Consider the following 9,551-nt stretch of genomic DNA (forward strand, 5'->3'; position numbering starts at 1 on the left):
GATGTTTCTGAAAGGCACTTTCTGCAAGTGCCTTTCAGAAGCGTCCAGCAGGCATTCTGAGGTGCAGGAAGGTAGCACCTTCTCAAAGGCACTTCTGGTTTGTCAGCACAGGCCCCCTGCAGATTTCATTATTTGCTGAATTCGGTATTCACGGAGGGTCCTAGAATTGATCCCTTGCAGATATCAAGGGCCCACTGTAGTTGATATTTGTGTCTGTCACACACAAACAAAGCTAAGAGGTCTAGGGACTTCACCATGCTGGAGATACGTTCCAGTTTCATGACATAATTATGTTGGGCATAATTATGTTGGGTGTAGTGATCACAGACAAGAGATAACTTTTGATTGAGTTCTGCTTTTCTTCTTGCAAGATGTTCAGTGTCTTGTAGATATCTAAAGAAGAGTTGTCCCCAATAAAAAGCTTGCATCATAATCATTTAATATTTTTCAGAGAATCTGAAATATAGCACAAGTTTTGTTTTTCAAAATACAAATAATCGTAAAACAAACATGAAATAGAACATGAAGAAAAAGGAAAGGGATATTTATGACACACCATGGTGGAAACTAGAAGAGCATGAAGATGGGGAAATTTTAAGAGTTTAAGCAATGGGTGGGGTTGGGGAAGATTGGTTGTTAAGATATATTAACAAAAGCTGACTTAATAATAGATCATATAGTGCTTGATCTGTCTCTCAAATTCCCTGGGCCTAATATGCAACTAGTCTCTTGTACATATGACTGTCAAATTCAACAGAAAATGACCTGAGTTTAGAATATTCATTGAAATTTTGAAATGGATGCATATTCAAACCACCAGTGTTGTGTGGCAAAAAGATATAATGGTGTGTTCAGAATCTCATAATGATGATGCTAGGAATCGCCAAAAAAGAAATCATCAAATCACACACACACAAAAATTAATGACACTCCTGAAGCATGAGCTGTAAAAATTATTTTAAAACCTATGTCTTTCAGAATATAATTACGCTTGCAGAATCTTCCTCCTTGGATCTCAGGACCTTTTGCACGTCATGTCTTGTAAGTCAGTCAGCTACTAAGTTGTATTGACCAGTTTTGCTAATTGCATTAGTATAACTTTAATTTGCTATATATGTATAAGAAGTTGAATTGCAACTTGCTGTATAGTGAGATGACAAAAATAGTTCATATTGCTGTTTACAGTTTCACATATTTTGCATTCTTGATTAGGTGAAAAAACCTCTGAGATCAATGCACTGCCCAGCTTGCAGTGCATGCATAGCTAGATATGATCAACATTGTATTTGGACTGGATGTTGCATAGGTGAGTTTATTTTAGCAGAACTGAAATGCTGTCTCTTTTTGGTGCCACAAATGTTTTGGAAACTTGAAAGGAGAGCCCTTAATAGATCACGTAGAGAATTTCAAGTACCATATTTGCCGGCGTATAAGATGACTGGGCGTATAAGACGACCCCCCAACATTTCCACTCAAAATATAGAGTTTGTTATATACTCGCCGTATAAGACTACCCCCTCTTCCGCACACCTTCCACACACCAAATAAAAGGTAAAAGAACATCAGATTTGATTTCAACATGTTAATTTATATTCAAATGCTTATGACATGCAGGAAAACTGTCACAAGGCTGTATGTTATCCTGTTAGCTGCAGGAGGCCAGCTCTGCTCCCCAGGTAAGTAAAAAAGCCCCTTGGCAGAGGTAGCGCTTCAATCTCTGCAGCGCTACCACTGCCCCCCCCCCCGTCTCTGGCCATGCAAACACTTATCTGGTTCCCAGCTCCCCTTAGGAGTCTGGGATCCACTGCTCTAGGAGAATTTCCTGCTGCAGGCAGGGGGCTGGACTAGATGACCTTGTCTCTTCCAACTCCTAAGATTCTGTGAACCTCTTCCCTGCAAATTTGAATATACAAACCTAGGTACTGCATCAGGCCAAAGGCCCATCAAGCTGAGTCCAGGATCCTGTTTCTCACAGTGGCCCACCAGCTGTTTCTGGGAAGCCCACAGGCAGGAGAGAGAGGCATGCCTCTCTCCTGCCATTGCACCCCTGCAACTGGTACTCAGAGACATATTGCTGCCGAGCAATATGCACACAGCCCTCGTGACTAGTAGCCATAAATAGCCATGAATTCTCCAATCCCCTTTAAAGTCATCCAAACTCATGGCCATCCCCACATATTGTGGCAATGAGTTCCAGAGACTCTGCACGTTGTGAAAAAGTACTTGCTTTTGTCCCTCCTAGTTCTCTCACAGATCAGTTTCACTGAATGACCCCTTGGAGAGAGGGAGGGCGAGGGAGTTCTATGTCAGTCAGTGCAATCCTAATGCTTGTCAACTTAGACGTAACCCCCCTTAATGGACCTTAGAGCCCAAGCCTATGCATGTATACTCAGAAGTAAGTCCCATTATACTCAATAGAGCTTACTCCCAGATAAATGGGATGGGATTGTAGCCTTACTCCCAAGTGAATGTATAAAATAGGATTACTGCTTTAATCAGGCCCCTCCGTTGTCTTCCAAGCTACAAAGACCCCAATGCTGTGACCTTCCCTGTGTTTTAGCCCCTCTGATCGTTTTGGAGGTTTCAATTTGAACTCAAAACGTGGTCCTTTGAATTGATCCTCTTTAGAGTCACCCCCCCATCCAGTAGCAGTGAATTCCACACCCCAATTATGTATCCGGCGAAGAAGCACTTCCTTTCGCCAGTCAGCAACATCGCTCGCCTCAAAAGAGCAAGCAGACCCCCCATCCTTCATCTGCAGGCTAGAGCGGCCAGAAACAGCTGGAACCTCCTGCCCATCAGGGTACTCACTTCGAAGTGTCGCGTCCCTTCTCGGTGCCCATGAGGACCAGAAACTTGCCTCGTTCGAACCTGAACCAAAGTTGCTCTTTCCAGGACAGGAGTCTGGCAAGAAGAGTCTAGGGGAGGAGAAGCGGGCACCTGCATGCCTGGGACCCCAAGCCTAGGCATGTCTACCCTGAAGTAAGTCCCACTATAGTCAGTGGGGCTTACTTCCAGGTAAGTATAGAGAGGCTTGCAGCCTGAGAGCCCAATTCTGTGCATGTCTACTCAGAACTAAGTCCCACTATAGTCAATGGGGGTTACTCCTGGGTAGGTGTGGCTAGGACTGCAGCCTTTGAGCCCAATCCTATGCATGTCTACTCAGAAGTAAGTTCCATTATAGTCAATGGGGCTTACTCTCAGGAAAGTGTGACTAGGATGGCAGCCTGAGAGCCCAATTCTGTGCCTGTCTACTCAGAAGTAAGTCCAGCTATAGCCAACGGGGCTTACTCGCAGGCAAGCGTGGCTAGGCTCGCCCCCGAGTCCCCCTCCCTGCGCAGCCAGCCAGGCGGGGCGGTCCGCGGCCAGAAGCGGTGGGGACATCTCTGGAAGTCCGTCCGCCAGCGAGGACGGAGCCAAGCGCGGGTGGGGCGACTCTGCGTAGACAAGGGGCGGGCTGGAGCGCCGCTGCTTCCCGACGAGCAGAACGGGCCGGTCACGCTGAAAAGGCTGGCACCCCTGTCTCGCTGCTGATGCTCGCCGCGGCCGTGCTGGATACCGCGCGATACTGGACGGTATGTAGAATGAGGTGGGCGGACATCGGGAGGCTACTGTCTATCCCAACTGAAGTGCACCCGGCGTATACGACGACCCCCCACTTGGAGGCATGTTTTTCAGGGCAAAAAAGTCATCTTATATGCCGGCAAATACGGTACTTGAGTGCTATGTGAAGGGATGTTGACAAGCTACACAGGGAACGGCATCCTGCTCAGCTCTGCATTCTCGAATGTAAATGTTCAGTGGTTTTATATAGTTTGTGTTCAGTGGTTTTACATAGTTTACATGTAAACATAGTTTATGTAGTTTACATAGTGTTTGAGTACTGTTGAAACATCTTGGTTTGAAAGAAAGACCCATATATTAAGATGACATCTGTGCTGGAGAATACGGGGTTTAGACACTTGAATTGTGCTAGTTCTGATTGTCATGATTTTTAACTACAGTGATAGTAATTTGTGCTCAGTTAATCCTGCTGTCATGATTTGGGTGAGCTCTGAAACAGCCAGCTCTGCTCAGCTTTTCATATCTATAGCAGAAAAGAGAGATTTGGTCTTGTAATTCCTTTTTAAAAGAATTCAGTAACACAGGCCTACAAAACTGTGTTTCCCAAACTTTATGGCGGTTTGATATGAATTTGGGGTGCCAATTCCAAAAATGGCATACGTTTTGCCCTATCATGTCTAGTATTGGAGATATAGTATAACCTCATTAGTGAATGGTTCGAGCAGCTTCCTCATGAGGAAGCCATGGTGTAGGCTTCCTCATGAGGAAGCTGCTTGAACCATTCACTAAAGAGGCTATACTATATCTCCAAAACTAGACGTGATAGAGCAAAATGGATGCCATTTTTGGAATCAGCACCCCAAGTATACCCAAGAAATGGTGTAACGTTTAAGGAAGCAAAATATGTGTTGGCCTGTGTAATTTTTTGGAAAGCAGGCAGTTGTCCTGTGAATGTGATATAAACAAATCTTTCTCATCTTTTCTATCCTAGGTGTTGGTAACCATTGTTATTTCATCCTATTCCTCTTTTTCCTGACAATGGTGAATATTTGGGCTATGTACGGAACCATTCTGTGTATGTATTTTTAAGTCGTACTTCACTGTTTAGTTCACCAACTAAACAGTATATGATGTTTAGTATATACTGTATATTGTATACTATATATACAGTATATTGATTCCTAGCATTGTACATGCTAGACTTTTAGTCCAGAAAGAGATCATGTATTGTGCTCCTGCTAAAACTTGAGACAGTTGGTTCTAGTTTGGGACCTGAAGGGCTGACCAGAAGAGAAATTGCCTTGTGAAATTTTCTGGGGCAAAATAATAATAAATAATGGTTATGAAAAAGGCAGTGAAAGCAAATGATTATCACCTTAGACTCGGACAAGCTTGTGCATGTCAAACAATGTATCTGGCTCAAGCCTAATTTTCCTAGTCAAGTGTTCTACCAAAAATTAATCCTGACACAGTAGGAAAGCTGCAGCCCAAAAGTCCATGTATGCTAAACTGATCTTGTTGGTAGCTGAGTGCATGGACAACACTCTTGTGATAAGCTTATACAGTGACTTTTCTAGACAGTGCACCATATTATGCTTTTAAAAAAAACACAACTTTATTTAAAATGAAAATTCTCTTTCTCAGATTGGTCAAATCACTGTGAAATGTCATATGGCAAGAATGGAGGATGGATTTCCTTCACAGAGATAGTATCTTGTTCTCCATGGGTGCTCTACATTTTCATACTCATAGTTTTTCATGCTTCATGGTCTACATTGTTGCTGATCCTTCAGCTTTATCAGGTACTATTTTTATTTGTATTTAATATAATTTCCTTGCAAGCACTGTATTGCATTATATCTCTGCGGCAGTTTATTTTTTTGTTGCTCATATTTAACATCTCAGAACAGAACCTTAGTCTTGGGCACAGTCTAACCCGCATTTGAAGCTAGAAGGTACCAGTCAAGATAGTGTACTGATTTGCAGAGTCTACTGAGATAACTTTTGTTGTTTGGAATGTTACATTTCAGTGTTCTAAGCCACAATGGATGCTCAGCAGCTCAAGGGATTGGACAGAATCCAGAAAGGTACCTGTGTGGCAGTCCTGGCCACTGTACCCCCCTGGGGGAGAACCTGGAAAGCCTCTTCACTGGTTGTTTGACCTCTGGAGGTCTTCTAAGGGCCGGAGAGTCTGCATGCGGCCTCTCCAGTCCTCAGAATGCCTCCAGATGCGGATATAGCAGGCACAGGCGCCCTCGGGGCAGCACTGCTGGGGGCCTCCTAATGCCTTTCAAGACATTAAAAAATCACTTCCAGTTTTATGGAAAAACCGGAAGTGACTTTTTTCATTCAAAGGCTCAGTCTGAGCCTGGGAGATGCCACAGATGGATGTGCATGGCCGCTGCTGAGTTCAGAATTCCCTCCAGAGGCGAGACGCCCCGCCTTCGGAGAGGCTGTGCGTGGGGGGCCCTGCAGATCCAATCCATGGATACAGGAGCTGCCTATATGTGTGCACACCCTCCCTTCGGAAGTGGAAAGGTCTATATCAGAGCCGTGTAAATGGTGGTCCAGGGACCGGATCTGGCATTCACACAGATCCATCTGCCCGGTGAGCGGACCTTTTGGTTCCGCTCAGGTGCCGCGCAACGTCCCCCTCGGGGAACAGGGATCCTCTGGGCAGTCACGTCTGCCTGGATGTCCTGTCGCTTGGCCTTCTGGGACACCGGGCAGACAATGCCACTGCCCAGAGTGTCCCTGTCCTCTGAACAAGGACTTTGTGTGTGTCCAGGCAGAATGCTCAGATGCAGTCCAGACAGGGAACGCTTTCTGGGTGCACAGCGGTTCAACTTTGAACACGGCTGGTCTGTACAAATGCCTGGATAAATATAAGCAGAAAGAGAACAACATGGGAAAGATTTGACTAAGAGAGAGAGAAAGATCAGGTTGACTGATGCAGGAGAATCCCACCTACTTCTGAAATCTAAAAGTGCGATTCAGAGCATGCTTGCTCAAAAGCTCCACTGAGACTTACTCCCAGGAAGATGTGAATCCTACACTATCTTGTTGGGGGACTCCTGTTCTTAATAGCACCACTAAAGATAGGGGTGTCAAACATAACCCCATAAGGGATGCGGCCTACGGAAGCTTTTTATCTGACCCTCAGGGGTCTCAGCTGCTGGGCATTGCTGAGGTGTTACTGCTGAAAGTGCAACCTACATGAAAATTGGGCGCTCCCATATCTTGAAATATGATCAAGATTTGCATATTTTCTCTTCTGTCATTTGCAGCTAATGAGTTCCTAAATGAGTAAAAGTGCTTAATTTTGGTTATGACTGTTTAATGACATCACTTCTGGCCCTCATGAATTCTATTTGTCCTTCTGTATGAAACAAGTTTGATACCCATGAATACATTGCTTTGGATAAAATATCACAAATCACTGCAAGTAAACTGGCAGTCTGGCTTTAATTCAGATATGTAGCAAATTTGTATTGCTGAAGAAGCTGTAGCATTCTGAGGGAAGATCCTGGGCCTCCCAAAATACTAGTCCTGGTGTCCCAATGTATAAATACGGTATGAATAATGTGTCCTGACCAGTGCATGAGATTAGTGCTGGACTGGAAACTTCCCTGTAGCTCAGCTGTGTGTCATTATTCTGTGTTAAGCCCTCTGTGACCTCTGCCGTTATCTGATTGTGACTTTAAGCCTTCTCTTTTTTTCTTATGTTATTACAAATAGACAGTAGTAGTTTGGCCACACAAATAGTCACTTGGATAAAGTGGGAGGGAGTATGCAGCATTTTTTCCATTGCAGGCATTTCCAACAGAAGTCTGAGATTCAGTAGAGTAAGTACTTTCCCGACCCTAATTTGACTCCTGTGAACTGTGCATGCATTCTCCTCCACACGTGGGACAGTGGTTGGAGGGACCTTCTAGCTGAATAGAACACTGACACCATGGTCTGGGAATTTATACAGGATTATGTATGTATGTATATGATGAACTGGAAAACCTTCAGGATATGAAGCAAGCCTGCTTGTGGAATTAAGTTAGAGTGGATCAGTTCTCTTTCCTTGGTGTCCTTTGTCCAGCAATACATCAGTGCATTGGCACTGCAGAGTTCATAGCAAAGATTTGTACATGTCCTAGCATCGTGCCAAGTAACTATAATCAACAACTGTGATTGTGTTGTGCAGAACACTCTGTAATAAGTTAGCAGGAGAACTCATAAAAGAGACTGGTTCAACAATTGCTCTTCTGATCTTTAGACCTCTCTCGATAGGTAGGGATAGCAGGCTCAAGATTAATGATTAGTGTTACCTTTCTCCAGTTTTTTTCACTGTATTAGTCTTGCATTTCACACACTATGCAAAAAGGTCTTGTTAAAAATGCAAGAAAGATCAGTTGTATTTTGGGTACCTCTGACATTTCAAATGGTATATCATTTCTTTCACTACTATTATTGAATTGGCATTCAATTGCTACTGCCTTCTCTTAACCTCTTTTAAGATTGTATTTCTTGGACTGACCTCACATGAGAGGATTACTCTCTGGAGACAGAGTAAGCGTTCCAAGCAGCCTCTTTCACTTAGGAAAACTCCATATAAGTAAGTAATTCTCGGAAGAAAAAAAATCCCCTGGTTACTTCCCCTTCCATAAATAAATTTTAAAGCATCTAGAATCCTGGCTATAGGCTCTCACCTTGTGGCTTGGATGTACCTCTGTATGTACAACTGGGTCCCCGTATCTGTGGATCTGGTATCTGCAGTTCCAGTTATCCATTGATCAGGCGGGCGTGCACCCATTAACGTTCTTTAAAGTCATATCAGCAAGTGTTTCTTGCTTTAAAGAGGGTGCTATAAACATTCAAGCGAACAGGCTACTGCCAGCATGAACGACTAACAAAAATATACCAATGCTAAACAGGAAGCAGTTAACTTCCACTTCCTGTTCATGCATAGGCCCCTTTGCATAAGTGGAACATTTCTTCCGTTTTAGGAAGAAACTCCTGTTCACAGGGTATGTTTCCATTCATGGAAGTGTTACTCTGAATATGACCCTGTATTTTCTATGGCCTTGTTTATATTTTTAAGATCTTCTCCCCCCTTGCCAAGAAGTTGCTGCTAGACTCAAGTCTGGGGTGGGTATAGTTAAGAACCAGTTCCTCTGTATAAGGACCATATTGGTCCTGTGTATAGCCATCATGTTGAGGCACTGGCTGTCAGCAATAACACCTGTGCATGAATATAGCTTAACTAGGGGCCTGGAAATGTCAGTGGCTTCTACCCACTTCCAGAACACTGGATTAACCAGCCTCTGTTTCAGTTTTCTGATGTTGCTGATGAATTAAGATATGTCCACTTTCACTGTTCTCTTTTTCATTCCTAGCCATGGATGCCTGCAAAACCTAGCAGACTTTTTTCAGTGTAGATGCTTTGGGATGTTCAAACCTAGTACAGTTGATTGGACTAAGCAGTACACACTATCGGTCCACTTAATGAAGGATAGAAACATCCATTCTGTGTGAAGAAAACCTGCATCAAAGACTTGGAATTCAACTGGAAGCTGATTGAATATGAATATTTGGTATATTGTACAGTTTAGAAATGATTCCAGAATATCCTTTGTTATGGTTGTCTATTATTGCTATATTGGAAAGTATAGTTTACATACAGAAATAGCAGCAAATGGGATAATGCAGTTATACTATAAGTCATGTATGAAATTTTTCCAGAAGTTTCATTCAGAAGAAAATACAACTGCAAAATCTTAGATTTCAAAATGTTGACCAGATCAATTTTTTTAAGAAAGCAGCCCAGAAATCTTTGTATTATTATTCCTATGTTTCCATCCATTAAAATTGCACTTGATGATTAAGGGAAATAAAAGGAGTTTGGAAATTTGAAAATATTTTAGTATATGAAACTTGATTTGTAACTTTTAAATAATTTATCTCTTGAATGTATAAATCTGTATATAAAGGCTATT

The 9,551-nt window shown here is 43.0% G+C and overlaps 1 protein-coding gene across 1 annotated transcript in view; it reads left to right on the forward strand.

Annotated features, from left to right (window-relative positions):
• The window catches only part of ZDHHC13 (zinc finger DHHC-type palmitoyltransferase 13), a 36,063-nt gene extending 26,592 nt beyond the window's left edge, over positions 1–9,471 (forward strand). The window contains exons 12-17 of the mRNA XM_066636767.1: positions 979–1,041; positions 1,213–1,306; positions 4,556–4,639; positions 5,209–5,366; positions 8,073–8,170; positions 8,952–9,471. Of these exons, the coding sequence (XP_066492864.1) occupies positions 979–1,041; positions 1,213–1,306; positions 4,556–4,639; positions 5,209–5,366; positions 8,073–8,170; positions 8,952–9,090 (636 nt within the window). The 3' untranslated portion in view covers positions 9,091–9,471. The remainder of the gene's footprint in view (positions 1–978; positions 1,042–1,212; positions 1,307–4,555; positions 4,640–5,208; positions 5,367–8,072; positions 8,171–8,951) is intronic.
• The last annotated feature ends 80 nt before the right edge of the window (positions 9,472–9,551 follow it).

The sequence above is a fragment of the Tiliqua scincoides genome, chromosome 1 (genome assembly GCF_035046505.1).
Source record: "Tiliqua scincoides isolate rTilSci1 chromosome 1, rTilSci1.hap2, whole genome shotgun sequence".
NCBI classification, from domain to species: domain Eukaryota; kingdom Metazoa; phylum Chordata; class Lepidosauria; order Squamata; family Scincidae; genus Tiliqua; species Tiliqua scincoides.